The sequence below is a fragment of the Pseudorasbora parva genome, chromosome 9 (genome assembly GCF_024679245.1).
Source record: "Pseudorasbora parva isolate DD20220531a chromosome 9, ASM2467924v1, whole genome shotgun sequence".
NCBI classification, from domain to species: Eukaryota; Metazoa; Chordata; class Actinopteri; order Cypriniformes; family Gobionidae; genus Pseudorasbora; species Pseudorasbora parva.
The window spans coordinates 45,211,728-45,234,555 of record NC_090180.1 but is presented as its reverse complement, the minus strand read 5'-3'; the positions used below and the strand labels follow the sequence as shown (position 1 = coordinate 45,234,555).

The following is a 22,828-nucleotide window of genomic DNA, read 5'->3' as shown; positions in this document are numbered from 1 at the left end:
GCTATGATGGACAACTTTGTCATCATTAAAAATATAGACTTTTTGATCCGTGTGCTGTGGCCTACCTCTCCTAATGGCTGAGAGTGCACGTATGCATCCCTGGTTGTGGTCAGTATGGACGGCTGGCGTCCTTCGGCCGTTTCAGCTGCACTTTCAAGCGTTTCATGCCGATCTGGAAGCCGTTCATGGCCTGGATCGCAGCCTGAGCGCTGCCGGGGTTATCAAAGCTCACAAAGCCTGCAGAGAAGAGAGAGTCTGGATGAGACTGTGTGTGTATGTGTCGTGTGTATATCACAGTCCCTGCGGTATAACTGTATTAGGCCACATCCACATTTACTCTTTTTTAATTCATGTAGAAAGTATTGGACAACAAATCCTCAAGGAAACAAATAGACTGAGAAGACTAAATCAAATCAAACTAAGTGGAAGGAGAGAGAGAAGCGGCTTGATTTCTGAACAGGGATCATGTTCCCGAGAGACCCTGTGTGGTGTGCGGAGAATTAATATAAATATATGTGATTCCAGACAGTTGAGGCTTTTGGTGTGAGTGAGGAGACCAATAAACCTTCATTAAACACACACACACACACACACACACACACACACACACACACACACACACACACACACACACACACACACACACACACACACACACACACACACACACACACACACACACACACACACACACACACACACACACACGGTTCACTATCTTTGTGGGGACTCTCCATAGACGTAATGTTTTTTATACCGTACAAACTGTACATTCTATCCCCCTACACTGCCCCTGACCCCTAACCTACCCATCACACACACACACACACACACACACACACACACACACACACACACACACACACACACACACACACACACACACACACACACACACACACACACACACACACACACATTGCCACCTCTGCAGCGCAGGATATTGGGCTGAAACAATATAGTTTCAAACTCTAATTGTATTGAATAAATTTAAGATTTTAAATTAAAAGATGGCATGCCTATATTTAATAAGATATAGCTATTTTAAAAAGGTAGCCTTGTTTGACTAATTAATATATGACGCTAATTGGTGACAATAAATATAGAAATATATATTCATGTCTGGCTTTATTTTTCAATGTGTTAATTCATAGTTTCTAAAACATGTAAATGAACGGCATTTCTGTTTCTGTTCTGTTTTCAGTTAAAAAGATGTCATTTAAGCGTCTTGAGTTAAAGGGTTACTTCAGCGATTAGCATATGGCTTTGTATCAGTAGAAACCCTGGAGTATATTCAAATGATTGTGCTTTCCCCCCTCATATCTCCCTGAGACAAGAGATTTATGCATTTTATTTCTGGAAAAATTCCTCCTATGATGCAAATTGACGATTTTTGCATCATAGGAGGAATGTTTGCCCAAAGGCTAAAGACTACAGCCAGCAGAGGGAGCCATTACCGCATGTTTTGAATCCGCGCATGGGGGATGGGAGATAACACTCAGCTTGCAGGGAGAGCTCAGCTCAGCTACAGGCACTCATTTAAACGGAGCTATGGTGAGCAATGTAAGTCTTTTAACTTCTCAAATTAATTTCTATGAAAGTTAAGCTTGTAAAGGCATGAACTGAAAAGCGCCAGACTGAACTCTCGTTGTGAATGTATGCCGCGAGTGTAGTCGCGATTACCTCAGCTCTCATCACTCGTGCAGTTAGTGCTCAGTGCTGTAATACTCGCGCGGAGACTCACTCATTATATTAAACAGGCACGTTCAGTTTTTAATTGTAGTGTCTTCTCTAACTCAGTCACTGTAATCAAGTTGGTGGCGCTGGGAATGGCACAGGGCAGCGAAGCATTCTGGGAATTGTAGTCTTTCATCCCCATGGGACAAAAATGCATTTTCTGTCTTTTCTCAGTCTAGAAGACACCAAATTCAAAAATAATTTCACATTTCTACTACATTGATGACCCAGTTTAAATACAGATTCATCTTCCCAGCGCTGAAGTAGCCCTTTAATGATTTTTACAACGAAAGTGATTCAATCAAGAACTTTAATAGCTCGATAAACTTTATCTTAGAGCTGTTGGTAAAGCCAAAAAAACTATGTCTATTAATTTTTATATTATCTGTAAAGCTGCTTTGAAATAATCTGTATTGTAAGAAGCGCTAGGCCTATAAATGAAGATTGCGCGGAGCGGAGTTCTGGAGATAAGAATGGTGCGGCTTGATCTTTGGTTGACCAATCAGAGGAAAGGGGCGTTTTGTGCCCGCCCATTTTGAGATCGAACTAAAGCATGCATCCACATTTTATTTTGTATGTATGCGTGAGTGTTTTATGGATGTGTACGCGCGCATCGAGTTTATATGTATGTGCGAGTGAGTATAGGTGTGTCTGCGTGCAGTGAGTGTATATGTATGTGTGAGTGTTTATAGGTGTATATGCATGGAAGTTTATATGTATATGCGAGTATTTATAGGTGTATATGCATGGAAGTTTATATGTATATGCGAATATTTATAGGTGTATATGCATGGAAGTTTATATGTATATGCAAGTATTTATAGGTCTATGCGTGCGTCAAGTTTATATGTATATGCAAGTTATTCACAAGTGTGTATGCATTCATTACTAACATTATGTGTATTGGTATGGATTTCATATTAGTGTGCACGTGTATTTCATATATGTATTTTGAACATCCAATAGTATACATGTATATGCGAGTAATGTATAGGTGTATATGCACGTGTGTTATGTATGTATTGATAAGCGAAGTTTGATTTAAATCCTACGTGGCGCCTCATAGTATGTCCCTCTTTGGCTAATGTACTTTCAAGATGGAGGGGCAATATGACGACCGGCATTCAAACCCCTCACCCGTATGTATTTTCAATGGCATATTATAAACTTACGAAAATACTTTATCACATGAAAGACGTAAATATACATTAATGAGCACATATATTTTTGAAAGAACTAAGTGTTTTTAGCTAAGAATAAACTAAAAAAGTTACACAGTGTAGCTTTAACTAAAAGAGTCATGGGTGTGTTTTTGCCGTAACGTGCAATAAACCATTCAGAGTCTCATGATCTCCCATTCCCTTTAAAAGCCAGTTGCGTTCGCACCATCGTGGATTTACTATTTACGTGGCAGAATTTGGGCGCGGAAAGACTGAATCCTTCTCCAGAGAGGAATTCTTTAATCTGTAATATTTAAAAATGTTTGTGTGCTGCTGCAGAGTGTGTGCAAGCGCCTATAGGCACACATTACAAAAAAAAAAACGCGCCCTTAAAAAACAAAACAGGTTTTTGTTGGTCAATGGTCAGTCGTTTTCAGTTCCTTAAAATAGCAACACACCAACAATACTTCTGAACAAGATGGACGCGAGTGCGTTTGCTATTTCAACAATTTGGCGCTGGATCTGAAAATGAAAACTGCGTCAGGCTGAAACTAGCAAAAAACACTTGCATCGCGCCTGGTGTTGCATTGCGCCAGGTTCACATTGTGCCAAATGTGTTTGATTGGCCTAAATGTGGAGGTGGCCAGACAAGAGGGATCATACAAAATGCATGTGATTTTATTATTTATTTCTGTCATGGATGTTTTATAAAAATAAATGTTTTACATAAAGTCCAGAAGACAAAAAGTTATCTGTTCAAAATGCTGTTAATACTGTGTGTCGTTGCCTGGATGATCCACGGCTGTTTTTTGTTTTGTGAGGGTTGTTCTTAAGCCCAACGATCTTCAGAAAAATGATACTTCAGTTTTCCAGAATATTTTGCATATTTGCATCGTCTCCAGCAGTGACTGTATGATTTTGAGATCCATCTTTTAACACTGAGAAGGATTGAGGGACTCAATCACAACTATTAAAAACCTTTCAAACATCCCCTGATGCTCCAGAAGGAAACGCACGCATTAAGAGCCGGGGTGAAAACTTTAATTTGAAGATCAAGGTAAATTGTACTTAATTTGTCTCCCGGGAAACATGCAAGTATCTTCTGTGGCTTCTAAAGGGCAGTACTAATTTTATTTTATTTTTAAATTGGCTTCTAAGGCGTTGTGTTGTGTTTCCTTCTGGAGCATCAGTGAATGTTGTGTTTGAGTCCCTCAGTCGTCCTCAGTGTGAAGAGATGGATCTCAAAATCATAGTCACTGCTGGAGACGGTTCAAATATGCAAAATATGCTGGAAAACTGAAGGATATTGCTTATATTTTTGCTTTGTTGCCAACTTTTGTTGATTTTGAGATCCATATTTTAACACTGAGGACAATTGAGGGACTTAAACACAACTATTAAAAATGTTTCAAACATCCACTGACGCTCCAGAAGGAAACACACGCATTAAAGGGATACTTAATAATAATAATAATAATAATAATAATACATTTTATTTATAATGCAGTTTATATTAAACAAAATCTCAAAGTGCTAATACTGATTAAAGTGAAGAATCCCTTTAATCACCCCGGCTCTTAAAGGGATTCTTCACCGCTTTTTCATATTACCGTAAACTGTGTTATTCCCAGAACTAAAACGAGTTGATACATACCTCTCTCGTCTCAGTACGTGCACTTAATCTCTCTGACACGCGGTGACGATCTGATAGCATTTAGCTTAGCCCACTAAGCCCAGTTCATTCACTATGGTACCAAACAGAGATCAAGTTAGAAGCCACCAAACAGCTCCATGTTTTCCCTATTTAAATACAGTTACACCAATAACTGAACAATCAAGTATGATGACATAACATAAAAAGTGCTGTTTTTCTAAGCGGATTAAAAAGGAGAACTATAATGTGTGGCGAAATAGCACTTCTGAGAGTACTTCGACCCGGCGCAGTAAAAAGTCCCGGCTGAAAAATCCCCCCTCACATCTCCCCCTCCCATGCTATCAGATCGTCACCGCGTGTCAGAGAGATTAAGTGCACGCACTGAGACGAGAGAGGTATGTATCAACTCGTTTTAGTTCTGGGAATAACACAGTTTACGGTAATATGAAAAAGCGGTGAAGAATCCCTTTATGAGCCGGGGTGAAAACTTCAATTTGAAGATCAAGGTAAATTGTACTTAATTTGTCTCCTGGGAAACATGCAAGTATTAAATGATTAGTTTTTTTTAAATATATATATTAAAAAAATAATAATAATATGCTCCTAAGACGCTGTGTTGTGTTTCCTTCTGGAGCATCAGTGAATGTTGTGTTTGAGGCCCTCAGTCGTCCTCAGTGTAAAAAGATGGATCTCAAAATCATAGTCACTGCTGGAGACGGTTCAAATATGCAAAAGATGCTGAAAAACTGAAGGATATTGCTTATATTTTTGCTTTGTTGCCAACATTTGACCATGATTGTATAAAATTGAAAAAGTATTTTGGTTCCTGATATTTGATCAACTGATTAGGTTAAAATATAGGGTGTGTTTGAAAGCAGGAAGCGGTGTCTGACCGAAACATTTGCTCTGATTGGTGGCTCGATCCATGAACACCTTTGACGAGATGACGGATCCGAACGGAATAAACATCTGCATTAGCTCGTTATCGCCAAACTCCTGCGGCAGGTGATAGATAAACAAGTTGCAGCCCTCGGGACCTGAAGCAGACAGATAGAAACCTGTGACATGTATTATTTATTTAGTGCATCAGTCAAATACACATGCATTAAACACATGGCAATACAATTAAACAAATCATGCGCCACTGAGATATTTTATTTTCTATTTTCAAATGAAGAGAATGTTCAAATGTGACGAGCCAATCAGGAAACACCTGATGGTAATATAATTGAAAGTAAAGATTCAAAAATGGATCTCATTTGTAAAATCTTGACACGAAAGTTGATGCTTCTAGATAGACATATCATTGGCTCATTGTAGGGATGAAAGTGAAATAAAAGAAGGCTGTGATATCTGCCACTAACCTTCCCGCTGCTGCTGTTGTTGTTGCTGGATGATTTGAGCAGGCTGTGGCAGTGTCTGACCTATAGGGGTCAGTGTTGTGGCAGGATATATGGCTGCAGAAATGAGAATAATCATACAAGAGAGAGAAAGAGAGGGACAGATGAGGCAAGAATAAGGACAAGACGAAGGTTGACCTTTATATGCTAATGAAATATGACAGGATCACAGTGCAATGAAATCTGAAAGCACGTTCATCATATATCAAACTGATTTAAAATGACAGATCTCTAGGCATCCGTATGATAGCTGTAATATCCAGGAAATTCAAATACAACCTGAGGTTTCAATCACAGCAAAGTCACCTACCAGCAATAATACTCCATGAGCAAAGTTATTTTTCTGGGAAAGTGACATTTGTGACAATATCTACTGCATGAACACAGTCACAAGTAGGATCTCTTTATAACATCTCTGCTAAAGAGAAGATTAAATAGAGAGCAAATGGTTCTGAAGAAATGTTTCACAGTTTCTACAATGGTTCTTTGCAGTGCAAAAAGCTTCTTTAAATGATTACGATGGTTCTTTAAAGAACCTTTTTTACAAAACGGTTCTTTGAGAAACCAAAAATGGGTCTTTGTTATCCTAGAAATCTAGACACACCCTAGCGGCAGCAAATCTAATCCGCCGCAAGTGTCGTCTAGCAACTCTCAATACCCTTCTGAGCTGTAATCGCCAAACTCTGGTCAGGCCAATCACATCGTGTATAGAGTCGGTGGGCGGGGCTTAACATAATGACGGCCAGATTGCGCTTGCGTGCTTCTAGTAAACACAGAAACTGGCAAACGGCGGCCTTGCGAATCAGCTTTGACTGCGACTCTGGAAGACTTGGAGTTAAGCTTTTCTCTGAGAAAAGAACAAAGAACGGCACTGAAGTCATTCTTAAAAAGGGAAGATGTGTTCGGAGTTTAGCCAACCGGATACGGCGAATGTTTAATCTATCAATGAGCTCTGCTTCACCTTCGTTGCTCTGGTTGGTTGTAGCGCTATCCTATCGCGTGCAGAGGGAGTTTGAAAGACAACCGTTTATCCGCCCCTCGGATTGAGCTGTCAATGGTGAGTTTCCAGACCAAACATCTTGATGTGGGTCTGGCTTGTCAGGCTAGGTCTTCATGGCATCACTGTTCCTGGCACCTTTATTTTTAAGGGTGTACTGGATGACAACTATTGATTCTTTTATGTCCAGAGGAATTTTAGTGGAAATATTGACACTTGAAACATAACAGATCTCCACAATTTCTCCTGAGCACAGATGTGTGTGTACCTGTGTATTGCTGGACGCCCGTGAAGGCCTGCTGAAGCGTGTCGGCTGCGGTCGGGCTCTGGGTGGAGTATGACGGCAGGCCGTTGGTGTACATCGCCTCTACTGGATGACCGTTGGGCTGGTGAGGGATTCCGCTGAATCCGTTAACAATGGGAGTCACGATGCTCGGCACGCCAGAGGAGGCCAGATTAGCTGGCGGAGAGCTCAAACCTGCTGAGACGGACACAAAAATCACTGATCCGAGACCAGCGTCATGTTGAAACTGAACTTCACAAGCTGGAATCACTTTTAATTACTGCCGTTTTAATGATATTTTGTTGTTTCAACTCACTTTTCCACATTGATTCTACATTGGAATTGATTCCATGTCAGAATGTGCTGACAGCTGATATTGATTCAGCACACTGTGGATGTAACCGGTTTATGCCTGGAGGGCAAATTCAGGCATGATCTGGGGTTTCTACACGTGTTCAGTCTGAATTCTAAGTGAATTCTTTACAGACACACACACACACACACACACACACACACACACACACACACACACACACACACACACACACACACACACACACGCGCATGCACGTACGCAGATTTAGGAGTCTTTTTAACTAGCAAGGACCAGTACAATGTCCTCACTTATCGGTTGTCATAATACTACAGTATATAAGTGAGGACATCTGACCATTTGATGCTCGGTTTTCATATTTAATGGGGACTTTCCATTGACATCATTATTTGTATTACTCTATATGATTTTTTTTTTTTTTTTTTATCCCATACCTTAAATTTTTTTAGCATCACTTTTTTAATAGATTTATAGCTTTTTCTCCTCATGGGGATCAAAAAATGTCCCCACAAGGATAAAGATTTAGGATAGTTCCATCTTTGTGGGGAATACCTGAACCACACACACACACACACGCATGGACGCACGCACGCACACACACGCAAGCGCTCGCGCACGCACGCACGCACGCACGCACGCACGCACGCACGCACGCACGCACGCACGCACGCACGCACGCACGCACGCACACACACACACACACACACACACACACACACACTCACATAACAATAAATGCAGCCTTGGTGAGCATACCAACTTCTTTCAAGAGACAAGAGACTTCTTTCAGAAACAATGTCACCAACCCCAAACTTTTCAACGGTATTTTAAGTATACTACATGTACTTAATATCCTTCAGGTAATTGACAACACAAAGCCTCACAAACAGCACAGTACAGTAGACGTGAGATGCAGAAGCGTGATTATGAACTGATGTCTGATGTGCTGCTGGCTGTGTCTAATATTGAACAGATCCACACGCTTCAACTTTACTGTCAGTCAAATGTGGAACAGAGCAGGTGTTAGATAAACACGCCAGAAGAGCGGCAAAAACAAGCCACAGATGAACGAATAGTTCACCTGAAAACCAACCTTTTAGTTTTAATATATTTGTGTGAAACATTAAATGTTACGTAAAATGCCAGAGCTTCTGCATACAAGGAACATAGATGTTCTTTCAAGCGTTCATCACACATGATGAAATCACTGAGAAATACAAAAGGTATGAGAGAGCCAGAGAAATATCATCATCTCTCCTGACTGTTGTCTTTGTGTAGTGTTCAGTGTGATTTGTAGACTTTGAAGGGTGTGTGCGGTTCTCTCAGAGGACTGCGCTCTTTAATGTCTGATCTGAAGTCGAATAGAAAAAAAGAAAGCATCTGAGTCCGAGTCCACTCAAACACATCATGCATTTCTGTGCTGTCTGGTCTTATGTAACACTCCTGGAGAAAACCAGCTTAAGGTGGTAGCTGGATTTTGGAACAAAGTAGCTGGTTTATAGCTTTAAATCGTAGATCATAATGAACAAGGGTCCTGCTGAAAAACCCCAAAACCAGGTCCTGCAGTATCAGGGACATGATAGCTGGTTTGTAGCTCGTCCAGAGTCGTCTGCCAACTAACCATCTTGACCAGTTTAACACACTAGATGACTTTCTAAACTAAAGATCCTTCTCAAATAGCCTGTAGGGTCTGAAGAAATTGTAAAGAAAAAAATTATTAAGCAATATGATTTAGTTTCAGCAATTAATAAAAAATAAATGAAACATTTGTGTGTACATCGAAGTGGTCCAAGACCTTAGGACTTCTGTCACACTTGAACCACGGATAGACATCTTTTTTCTTTTTTTTAAACTAGATTTGAGGAGTTTATGCGGTTGTAATAAAAAAGTAACAAATCCTTCGGGTCAATTTGACCAAGTTTAGGAATGAAAGGAATGTGAGTACTGCTTCTGTACACACATGAAAACCTAACATATATATATATATATATATAAAAAAGTATAAAAAATATTAAAAGCAAAAAATGATTTTATAATGTCTATAGTGATAAACTCAAGAACTGACTTTAGGACCCAGCAGAACAGGCCATCTAGTGACAAGAGCAAGTGGTATTATTTTTTAATTGTTTAATTAATTATTTAAAATTGACCCAATTTATAATAATCCACATTTTGAGCTGTTTTGAGCTGGGTTATGCATGCATTGGAGAGTTATTTTGAATTTAAGTTGAAAGAAAGTAAAGAATGAGCTTAAATTATATTATTTATTGATAAAATCAAGTAATTCAAAGGTAAAAAAATAAATAAAAAATATTATAAAAAAGGTAAAAAGGTAAGGATTTGTTGCGAGGGAAGGATCAAAAGTGACAGTAAATGTTTTATTTTAAATTGATCAAAGAATCCTGACAAAAATGCATTATGCTTTCCACAAAAATATGAAGCAGCACGTTTTCAACATTGACAATACACTGTAAAAAATCCAACGTATGTTTTGTATGAAAAATTCAGCTTTTAAAATGTATTCAACTATTTAACATGAAAAAAGTTGAGATAACTCAAACAATGTTTGTACGACTATTGACCCTAAGTTGAGAAAACGTCTCAGGTTACGTATGTAACCCTAGTTCCCTGAGGGAACGAGACGCTGCGTCGAAACGCTGTGAGAACGCCTCTGCGTTAATGCGTCGTGAAGCGCCTGTAGAACCATTCCATCGGAAAAAAGATCGATCGTCGCCGACGTGATGACGTCGCCGACGTGATGACGTCATCAACCGGAGACTATAAAAGGTCCGCGAACACAAACAGGAACTAGCTTCTGATAAAGCCTGAAGTAAGTGATCACGGACACGCCGGGAGTATGGCAGAGCGACGCAGCGTCTCGTTCCCTCAGGGAACTAGGGTTACATACGTAACCTGAGACGTTCCCTTTCGGGGAACTCGAGCTGCGTCGAAACGCTGTGAGAACGCTTATACCCACATCGCCATAGGACCAAGTGTCTCGTATGTGTGAAGCCGAAGCGCACACGGTTACGAGAGTACCTGTGCCCCAACTGTAGATGCCAGGTCTAGTTCATAGAACCTGACGAAAGTTAAAGGAGACGACCATCCGGCCGCGTTTACAAATATCGTGGAGGGACGCCCCCGACAAAAGTGCTTAAGAAGCAGCCATACCCCTGGTTGAATGCGTCCGGACAGCCAGTGGAGACTGCTGCCCGGCCGCCTCATAAGCAAGTGAGATGGCCTCGACCACTCACTTGCTCATCCTCTGCTTAGATACTGGGGCCCCTTCTTAGGGGGCCCGAAACAGACAAACAGCTGATCAGTTTTCCTCCACAGGGCAGCTCTGTGGACATAGTATCTAGTGCTCTAACAGGGCACAGCAGATTAATCTTCCTGGTCTGACGTCGTGAAAGGAGGAGGACAGAATGCTTGAAGAGTAATGGGGCCCCGTGGGCTCGTAGGAACCTTGGGGACATAACCCGGCCTGGGATGAGAAAACCCGGCGCAAACTCTAGACATGAGTGCATAACAGGCCTCAACCTTAAAGTGCCACGGAGGAAACGTGTAATTAGAGGGTGTCTTCCCAAGACACTCCACCCAAAGGGACGTGGACGGCACCCAAGGCCGCCACGTACGCCTCTATTGTGGAGGGGGTCAACCCTGCCGAGAACCTCGCCTGCAGAAACTCCAGCACTGTACCAACCGGGCAGTTAACTGGGTCCCACTGGCGTTCTCTGCACCATGCTGAGAAAAGTTTCCCTTTCAGAGCGTACAGTTTCCTCGTGGACGGAGCTCTGGAGTGAAGGATGGTCTCTACGACCTCGGCCGAGAGACCTTCCTCTATGAGCCTAGCCCCCTCAGAGGCCAGGCCCACAGTTTCCACATCTCTGGGCGTGGGTGCAGGAATCTCCCGCCCGCCTGAGAGAGTAGATCCCTCCTGGTCGGAATCTCCATCGGAGAGCCTTCCAGGAAAGATATCAGGTCCGAAAACCATACTCGGGTCGGCCAGTACGGAGCCACTAGGAGTACCTGGGCCCCGTCCCGGCGTACCCTCTCCAGAACTCCTGGAAGCAAGACAATCGGGGGGAAGGCGTACAGAGGTAGCCTCGGCCACCCCTGTACCATGGCATCCACCCCAGCGGGGCTGGATGGGTCAGAGAAACTACTGCGGGCAGTGAGAACTCTCCGCCGAAGCAAATAGCTCCCATATACCTTCCATAGGAGCTCCACCACTTCTGGGTGGAGTCTCCATTCCCCGGGCCTCGGCCCCTGCCTCGACAGGCTGTCTGCTTCCTGATTCAGGACCCCCGGGATATATACTGCTCTGACTGACAGCAATTTCCCTTGGGCCCACAGGAGGATCCGATGTGCCAATTGTCCAACGGACGGGACCTCAGACCCCCCTGGTGATTTATATAGATGACCACCGATGTGTTGTCTGCACATGGTGGCCCCTTGAGGTCGGGCAGGAACTGTTTCAATGCAAGAAACACTGCGAGCATCTCTAGCCGATTTACGTGCCAGTGCCGCTGATGTTCCTGCCATAGACCCTGGGATGAGCGACCACTCATGGTCGCCCCCCCAGCCCGTGAGAGAGGCATCTGTCGTTAGCGTTACGCGACGAACATGAGCCCCCAACACGGGACCCTGAGCGGGTTTTTCCACATGACCAGAGCACGTAGGCATCGCCGCGTGACTTTGATCGTGCGGAGCGGATTTCCCCTCGGGGAGAACCCTTTTGTTTTGAGCCACCACTGCAGTGGCCTCATGTACAGTAGGCCAAAAGATATCACGTTGGACGCTGCTGCCATGAGACCTAACAGTTTCTGGAACCGTTTCACAGTGACGGCTCGGCCTAGCTTCTGTTCTTTGGCGGCTGCCAGGATCGATGCTATGCGTGTTGGCGATAATTGCGCCCGCATAATTACCGAGTCCCAGTTCACACCTAGAAAAGTGGTTCTCTGAGCCGGAGAAAGCACACTCTTCTTGGCGTTCAGCCTCAACCCCAGCTTCGACATATGGGCGAGAACAGCATCTCGATGCTGAACCGCCATCTGCTCTGTATTCGCTAGAATCAGCCAGTCGTCGATATAGTTCAGTATGCGGATGCCCTGTAGACGCAGCGGCGCCAGAGCTGCATCCACACACTTGGTGAACGTGCGGGGTGACAGTGCTAGACCGAAGGGAAGTACACGATATTGGTATGCCTCTCCCCCGAAGGCAAACCTCAGGAACTTCCTGTGATGTGGAAGGATGGAGACATGAAAATACGCATCTTTGAGGTCTATGGTGACAAACCAATCCTCCGATTTGACCTGCGCTACAATCTGTCTGAGTGTAAGCATCTTGAATTTGAGCTTGGCCACCGAGCGATTCAATAGCCGCAGATCTAATATCGGGCGTAAGCCCCCATCCTTCTTCGGCACGATGAAGTAACGGCTATAAAAGCCAGACTCCCTGCTGGGAGGGGAAACCCTCTCTATAGCCCCTTTTTGCAGGAGTGTCTCTACTTCCTGTGCCATTACCAGAGCCTGCTCCGGGCCCACCTCTGTAGGTAGGACACCGCAGAAAGGAGGTGGCCGACTTCTGAACTGAATGGCGTACCCCTTTTCTATTATCTGCAGGACCCACTGAGATATATTCGATAGACGTTTCCACTCGTCTAGAAAATCTACTAAGGGAACCAGCCTCTCGAGGCTGGCCTCTGGTGTATTTTGAGCAACAAGCACAGTGCCCTGAAGCGGCGGACCGGCAGGGAACGACTGACTTGACTGCTCGGGAGCCCCCCGAAGGGGGAGCGGACCACCCTCGAGTGGCCCGCGGGGACCGTCTGCGCCCCGGCATTGCGGCGGGGTTGGCAGCGCGGCCCCCAGAGGGCGCTGCAGGACAACGGGTACCGTAGGCAGAGGTAAACACCGTTTCCCTCCGGAGGGGACTACCCTCAGCGTCCTTTTGTTTCCCCTGCCCTCCGAGGAGGGGGCGGACCACCCTCAGGTGGCCCGCGGAGACCCTCTGCGCCCCGACATTGCGGCGGGGTTGGCAGCGCGGCCCCTTGAGGGTACCGAAGGAAGACGGGTACCGTATGCTGAGGTAAGCACCGTCTTCCCACGGAGGGGAAACTAAGGGAACCAGCCTCTCGAGGCTGGCCTCTGGTGTAATTTGAGCAGCGAGTGCAGTGCCCTGAAACGGCGAACCGGCAGGGAACACCTGACCTGACTGCTCGCATGCCCTCCGAGGAGGGGGCGGACCACCCTCAGGTGGCCCGCGGAGACCCTCTGCGCCCTGACGTTGCAGCGGGGTTAGCAGCGCGGCCCCCTGTGGGCACCGAAGGAAGACGGGTACCGTGTGCTGAGGTAAGCACCGATTTCCTTCGGAGGGGAAATGCCAGGGACGATGCAGCTGAAGGCGAGAGATAGCTCGCAAGCGTCTCTTCGATCTTCGGCATCGCCCCATAACCATAGTGTCTCAGCCCAAATATATTACTATATGCAGATGTATGTGGGCTGAACACTCTATATGATACCGCTTGTTTCCTCCATGACCTAGACACCTCGGTGTGCAGGTCAGGGAAGAATGGCAGGACGTTGATGCTTTGCACGAGAGGGCAGGAATCGCTCATCTAATTTCGTTCTCTCTGATTTCGATGGGATTCAGATATTTCAGCCAGCCAGTCATTTCTTATTTTTATATTTAACCTGGCCACAGCTCTCGTGAGAACCTCAACTCACTAGCGGGTGACTGAAGTGGCGAGTCTTCAGTCGCGATGCTCTCAACGTCCACCTCCTCAGAGCTGGATAGTTGGAGCACCGGTGCCCCGCCCAGGGAGGAAGAGACCGCAGAGCGGGCTTCCAAACCCCGAGACGAGACACTGGACGATACAGGTGAGGGCTGAGATAAGGCCGGGCCCGTCTCAAACCCCTCTGTAAAGTCCACTTTTTTTTTTTTCTTTTTTTTACTCGCAGGGGACTGAAGTGGCGAATCTTCAGTCGCGATGCTCTCAACGTCCACCTCCTCGGAGCTGGATAGTTGGAGCACCGGCGGCTCTCTCGGGGGGGAAGAAACCGCAATGCGTGCTTCCAAGCCCCGAGAAGAACCGCTGGATGGAGCAGGTGAGGGCAGAGATAAGGCAGTGCCCGTCTCAAACCCCTCTGCAACATCCAATTGTGAACCCCACGACTGCAGCCTCCGCTCTGCCTCGGCAGCAGCGGGACCAGAGCCGCGGGGAACACGAGCCGAGGCACCCTCCTCGAAGAGTGCCCGGCGGGAGCGCAGCGTTCTCAGTGGCATACGCTCACAGTGCTCGCAAGCAGCCCCCTCGAGGGCTGCCTGGGCATGCTGCGCTCCCAAGCATGCAACACAGAGAAGATGTGTGTCCCCGCCCGTGATGTAGCGTGGGCAGGGAGGAACACACTTTCTGAAATTGCTGCTTTCACTCGCCATTTCTATCTATTTTATTTTCTCTTTTTTCTGTTAATATATGAAATATTTAACAAAAGGGTGGAAAATCTCTGATAATAGACAGACAAAAACACCAAATAGACAGACAGGTTCACACAGATCGCTTACTGAAGGCACAGAAGCTAGTTCCTGTTTGTGTTCGCGGACCTTTTATAGTCTCCGGTTGATGACGTCATCACGTCGGCGACGTCATCACGTCGGCGACGATCGATCTTTTTTCCGATGGAATGGTTCTACAGGCGCTTCACGACGCATTAACGCAGAGGCGTTCTCACAGCGTTTCGACGCAGCTCGAGTTCCCCGAAAGGGAACTCAAACTGCAGCTGGTTGCCTTAAACTTTTAAGTTCTCAATTGTTTTTTCAAAAAAATGTTTTTACAGTGTAATCATAAATGTTTCTTGAGCAGTAAATCATCATATCAGAATGATTTCTGAAGGATCCTGTGACACTGAAGACTGGAGGAATGACGCTGAACATTCAGCTTTGATCAAGAAACTTCTTTCAAACGCATTATAACATCTTAATGTTTAAATGGTAATGTACATCAAAACTTTTGTTGACTATACAGAAATAAAAACTTGATATATCATTTGGTTATGTCATATATGAAGCTTAATACTGCCTTCACGTGCTATCGGAATTATCTAATTGCACATGATCGCCCTCCCATTTTGAAATGCTCTTAATCACGACTTCAGTAGTGGGAATTATCAAATTTCCGATAGCACGTGAAGGTGGCATTATTCCCCAGAATCTTCTCTGATTGATGGATCTCAAACAAGGCTGATGACAAACCCCGGACAGCTAGAAAGCGGTTATCATTTTGTGCTACGCACGCAGCGATCAGCAATCCGGTTTTAGCTGGCTTTTTCAGCAGGATTGATAAAGTAAAGTGCTAAAGGAGGAGTGTAGAATGAGCTTAGAGAGAAATGTAAGTGTGACAGTGAGTCAGAGAGTGTTAATAACACAGAGCGGCTCTCACATCCAAACACCTGACAGCGTCTGAACGTGAATACACACGCTCAGTGAAACGCTGAGATAAATCAGACCGCTGAAGGGAAGAGCTGCTCTTTTACGCTTACGTAAAGCACCGAATTCAACCAGCAGAATTAGACAGATTCATTCCAGGACCTTTACCACAAACACACACACACACACACACACACACACACACACACACACACACACACACACACACACACACACACACACACACACACACACACACACACACACACACACACACACACACACACACACACACACACACACACACACACACACACACACACACACACACACACACACAATGGGCTCATTTATGCTTCAAAATGCTATAATATAGAGGCGTGCCATCTGTTCAGGTTTTAAAGAGATTTAAATTGTCATTTTTTACTTTACTAGCCTACTGGAAGTGAGGCTTCCTGAGGAAGTGCATAATTAAAAATATGATTAAACACCAGTAAAAATAAATACAGAAAATACATTTTTTTTTGTAAAAACAAAACAAAACAAAAAAGAATAAAATGAAACAATTAATATAATACAATTAATATAATAAACATAATATAATAATATAGAAAAATGTCTGTAGAAAAATATCTGTACATATAAAGAAATGCATAATAATAAAAAAAGATTAAACATCAGTGGGAATTAATACAGAAAATTCCTTCTTTTTGTAATTTTTTTTTTTAAATAGAAATAAAAAATTTCTAACTTAAATTAGAAATGTTGTTTTGACAGATAATGGAAATAAACGTTTTGAAATACTAAACCTGAAATAAAAATCAATTATAGGAATATTAAAAAAAACTAATTAAAATTATAAATTTTATTACAAAATTACAAAAACTTAAAAATGTAAATATAAAAATAAGAGCTAATTCAAAAATATGGACAATAATAATACAGTATAATAAATATAAGATAATATAATTAATGTAATATAATTTAATATAAAATAATACACTGGACCCCATTGAATTTCATTATGCATAAAAAACTGTAAAAAGAAATTCATTCAGGTATGTAATGGCATGAGAGTAAATTATAAAATGTACACTTTTCAGTGAACTATCCCGTTTGTTACAACACCTAAACACACACTTTTTTTCCTATGATAACCATGCATTTGTGCAAAAAACTGTAGAGTGCAGTTCTTGGACTGTAAATGCTGCAAACAGGACCAAATGCTATGCTGACAGTAAAACGTCTTGTCTAGTCGCGAGACTAGAGAAAGAAAAAAAGAATCAGTGAAATTCTGCCCTATAAAACTGGAGGAATTCGCTCAGGGTATGGTGTACGTACAAGAATTGACTGTTAGCTAAACAGGTAATGACTGTATTTGCATTAAATGTTGCAGAAAGTCACATCACAGCACAGCTGTAGCCAAATATTTACTCTTTATGGAGCAGGAATCTTCATGTGCACCGAGTGTGTGTGGGACAGCACAGGCCCAGGAGAGCTTTTGTCTCTTTTGCAGTGCTTTGTGCATTGTGGTCCCATGGAGCCATGATAAATTAGGCTGCCACGTCTACTACTGTCTGTTCCAGAGACTCCAAGATACTCTCTGTTTCTCTTTACTACACACACACACACACACACACACACACACACACACACACACACACACACACACACACACACACACACACACACACACACACACACACACACACACACACACACACACACACACACACACACACACACACACACACACACACACACACACACACACACACACACACAGAGTTTAGAAGCTATAAAGGTCAATAGGCGGTCAGAGTAAAAATTAAATCAATACACAGAGTGGATGCTGGCCGAGTGTATGGTGTTGTTGTGTATATAAATGTGTGTGTGTTCACAGTATCTGACATGGTCAGTGAGGAGGAACAGTGTAACACACTCTCTCTTATGGGGAGACACTTAGTGTGCAATATGCATGTCTTATGCAGAGTCAAAACACGCCACACACACACACCCTGAAGGCTGCATATATAGGGCCTGCATGTACATTACAGTAGCGTTTATATGTAATGTCAGTAAAATGATCATTTTTATAAATAATATAGCTTCTACACTTTTATAATATTATGTATTTAAATATTATACAATATAATAATATAATTTGAATTTTATGAATTATACACATCTACACAAAGTTTTATTAAATCAAAGCAAGAGAGGGGACGAGTGTGAGTCAAACTCTGTTAAATGTGATCAGTGGCTGTTTGTCGGAGGGGACGTGACCCCGGACACATTTGCATTAAGCATCAGAGCGCACTGGTCTCAGATCAACTTCCTGCTGGTCACATCATTCGTTTCATTAGGATATGAAAGGCAAACTCTGAGCCCAGAACAGCACCCAGACTAAAGGTCATCCTCTGCACAGATGAAAGCATCTGTTCTGTGTGGGCACAGATCGCTCGAGCATGAGATGATTACGGCTGTCAGTCAAAGTCCTGGCATTTCCAACAGCGCGCAATTACAGGAGACTCAAACTAATGTGGCCGCCTAACATCCATGTGCCTGTTCGGGAGCTCCATAAAGACCATATGAAATCAAAACTGGAGTATTAGTACATGTGTGTTAGCATTAAAGCAGCACTAGGTAACTTTTCAACCTTCATAATATTTTTTTTAAGACTCTTGTGATGATAAATCGACTTACAATAAGTTGAATGACACGTCTGCCATAGCCTGATGGGGTCTGTATCGTTTTTAATCATACTTTTAAACTTCGGGTTTCGGGTAGTAACCCGAGAACAAACAGAATTCGACTGCTTTACGGCATATACGTCACTTCCACCAACACACACACTTCCTTACATTCGGACGTGCGAGCCCAACTTTGGATAATATAGTCATGTCCGAAGCAGCACAGACAAATAAGAAAGAAAAGTTTTTTTTGGAGGAAAGCAATAAGAGGAAATGAAAAAGTGATGTGATTAAAGGCAGGACGAGGATCAACATGTGACCAGCGTTTGCTCGTTGGCGTGAGCTGAAGGAGGCGTGCCCGACCGATGCTGTCCTGCTTGTTACGGTGAGCTACCACTCAAACACTGAACTGAAGTATCATATAGATTCTGTAAAACGGTAACCAATAGACTACTATAATGACGCTGGCTTGTAAACGTGAGCATCGTGATTATTTGGCGTTTGAAAAAAATAAAACCCATGAAATTATATTCATATGACATGCTGAAACATATGCCACTGACTGTAACGTTACCTGGGATGAAGACATTTCACACGCGCCGCCAGAAGAACACCTGCATGTGAACTCCTCCTGCAGTGTTCTGGGGAACTGTTAGTGCTGCACCGACCCGCGGGACGCTTTTATGAAGTTATTTGGCCCGCACCGCACCACTGTATATATTTTTACAACCCGCCGCGCACCCGCGAACATTAAATAGACATACGGGGTCCGCGGGTTATGAGACGACCCGCGCATCACTAGTTCAGGGCTATCAGGGCTGTCATGTCAACAAATGCACGCGCGATGGCATCCCCTGTTGTAGGACGACAGATCTTACGACAGTAGTTGAGGACATTCTTTTTTCCAAACTGTAGGGGGACCCTGAGAGCAAAAGTAGCCAAGTGCTGCTTTAAGGTCAACTATATCCTAAAATAATGGTCAAAATAATGATATCTGCTCCTGAACATCTTTCAGTGGACATTCCAGAAAGAGCTACAGTCTAAATCATGAGCAGCGGATGCTTTTTTAAAAGCGTCTCAAATTCAAGAGCTTGTTTTCATGTTGGACCCAGTGGACTATCCTGTATCCCATTTTTAAAACGTCTGCTCAGAAGACCTAGACCCTGCAGCTGTGTGTGTGAGTGTGTGTGTGTGGGACCAGCGGTCACCATCTGAAACGCATCCGTGAGATGTGCTTCACATCCAGCTCATCGATTCCTACGGATCAATAGGAATCTCTAGCGCGCTCCAGTCCGAGACACTGATCAGGTGAGTTGGGAGTGAAAGCTGATATCCAGCGTGAGATGCGGTTTGATGTAAATCAGGGATATTTACTGCCAGTAAACCCACCTAAAGTAACAAAAATGCAGCATATACTTGTTTCGCAGAGTTACTACACTGAAAAAGTTGTAAATAAAACTATTATTGTACTACGTTTTACAAAAAAAATCTAAACTATTACATTTTTTTTCAGTGTATCAACACGCACAAAAGAGAGACTACTTTGTGCCTTTTCTCCAACTCAAACACACACACATACAGTACAGTACGGACACACACTCGCACAGAAACGTGTTGTCAGTGCTGCTCTGACGAGTTTATCAGTAAAACATTTTAACAACTTAAAAGCTCCAAGACATTTCTCACTAGTTCGAGAATAATGGCACTGTTCTGACAGTTTCGTAGTATAAGACTCTGCTGCTGAAAACTTTTGAAAGACATGCACAGACTCAGGTAATTCACACACACACACACACACACACACACACACACACACACACACACACACACACACACACACACACACACACACACACACACACACACACACACACACACACACACACACACACACACACACACACACACACACACACACACACACACACACACACACACACACAGCATTATTCTGCTATCAGTGACAGTGGCTCAAGCCTCCGTTACTAGCTCTTAAATGACATTCTGGAATTAACAACGGAGGCTTGGGTTTAGATGCGTAAGAAATTAGTCCTACACAGCGTTTCAAACACAAAACCTGACAAATGTGTTGAAACACATCATCTGATCAATATTTTGAGATGTGGTAACCCTAAGCGGAATAATTGATGATGGGCCACTGAATTATTGAAAAATAATGCTCACCCGCCTGGTAATGGCCACTTTGCATCGTGCAGCCACTAATTATTTCTAATAATTCAACAGCCCATTGTCAATCATTCCTTACTTCATGTTAATGTAGTTAACTATAATGTTAATAAACCGAAAGGAAATCACTTTATAATAACTTAATCTTAAACTTAATCTTAGTCTGCAAAAATAATTTCAAGCATTTAAGCAGACGCTGTTTGATCTGTAGGTTAAAAGAATCCATTAAAAAAACCTAATTGAATACATTTCTTAGCCTATAATTTGTTGTGTTATATACATGAATATACAAAATGAACTTATTAAAGGTGCACTATGTAACTTTTCCGTCCGCTTGAGGGCGTCTATTTAAAACAAAGGCATAGTTTGATGACGCCAGGTTTGAGTGCAGAATCTTGGGACATCTTCACCTCACAGCCGGTGGAAAAGAATCGAAATAGGACTCGCTAGAAATCATGTTCATGGATGCGGTTATTAACGTTACTGTAGTGTGAAGCAGAGCAGGACCGAGTGTTGTGGAGCTGAGCACGCCCGCTGGAGCGATTGTTACGCAACACACGGCTCGCGAGCAGCAGGACTTTTATTATATGCTTTTCTGGTCACGAGTAGGAGGTAATGCTCTGTTTATCATATTAGATACATTTAAGTGTGTTTAAAATTATGTTATGGCGTTACTCTGTGTGTTCGCTCAGCGGCGGCTGTGCAGCTTCTGTGAAGAATAAAGCACTTCTGCAGAATAAAACTGGAAACCGAGGGTAACGCGGATATGACGCCATTGACAGGCGACTCCCTCAGACGCTATGCTCAGACATCCCGGGGCCCTGGGTAAAATAGCAATTTTCTCACAATTTACAAATAGTTGGAAACATTTGGGATATTGTAAGAACTCAACTGAACAAAATATATAACACTAGCCTGGTGTTTTTGGGATATTATACTGCAAAAATACTACTTAGTACACCTTTAATGGATAAAATTAGCTCATACCCTACTTTTTTGTGCTGAATTACTGATATTTAGAACATTGTAGGAGGAACATTTGAAACAAAGCTGACATGAGGGGCGTGCCTCAGGCTCACCTGAAACAGGAGTCATCGGGGTGGGCGGCAAGCCGTTCATGTTGAGCGCCCCCACCTGGTGAATCTGTGTCGCTGGAAATGCAACGCTGGGCGCTAAATAACCACCGTGAGAAGCCGCCATGATCGCAGCCTGCTGCTGCATCAGCTAAACCAATCAAACGAGAGAGAGAGAGAGAGAGAGAGAGAGAGAGAGAGAGAGAGAGAGAGAGAGAGAGAGAGAGAGAGAGAGAGAGAGAGAGAGAGAGAGAGAGAGAGAGAGAGAGAGAGAGATTAGAAACAGAGAGTTAGAAACCTTCTACATTATAATAAATACAAAAAACACTGCAAGTCAGTGATGGTAATACCGAGAACTAGTACTGAAAGTTTCCCATATTTATGTACAATGATATTTACATAGTACTCCAGGGTAAAACAGAATATTACCATGGTATCTTGTTTACATAAAAGAACCGTAGCGTTGCACTTCTTTGTACTTGTTAGTTATACAACTTAACCCTGTCGGAGATCCTACATGTGTCTGTAGGTGTTCAAATAAATTGGATCAAAATACAATCCTAAAACGAATTAATGAACACAAATGCACTGTAGCATAGCTAATTAATGCAATTATGTCACTATGGCAACAACCATCTGTGCAAACAGTACAAATCAGACATGTGGAGTAACTAATAGGTGCTTAGTCCTGAAATAACCCTATTACTGAAATAATAGATATTATAATGGACAAAACAAATCAGTTCAAAAGAAGTTTATTTACCAAGTTTTAAAAATATTTTCTCATATTTTCTAAATGTAGATATATTGTAATATAAAATGTCCTTCAGGCTTAAATACACGTACAGCAAACTGCATTTGAGATAGAAGTGCATATGTGTGT

General features: G+C 43.1%; 1 protein-coding gene across 2 annotated transcripts in view; it reads right to left on the bottom strand.

The window, feature by feature from the left end:
* LOC137089269 (CUGBP Elav-like family member 5) overlaps nt 1-22,828 on the bottom strand; it is a 229,676-nt gene that overhangs the window by 16,190 nt on the left and 190,658 nt on the right. The window contains exons 7-11 of one of the 2 annotated variants that reach the window (XM_067452808.1): nt 21,952-22,096; nt 7,217-7,429; nt 5,916-6,008; nt 5,445-5,588; nt 66-237 (exon numbers count right to left, since the gene is read on the bottom strand). In XM_067452808.1, coding sequence (XP_067308909.1) covers nt 110-237; nt 5,445-5,588; nt 5,916-6,008; nt 7,217-7,429; nt 21,952-22,096 — 723 coding nt within the window. In that variant the 3' untranslated portion in view covers nt 66-109. The remainder of the gene's footprint in view (nt 1-65; nt 238-5,444; nt 5,589-5,915; nt 6,009-7,216; nt 7,430-21,951; nt 22,097-22,828) is intronic. The other variant, XM_067452809.1, reaches the window with a different exon arrangement.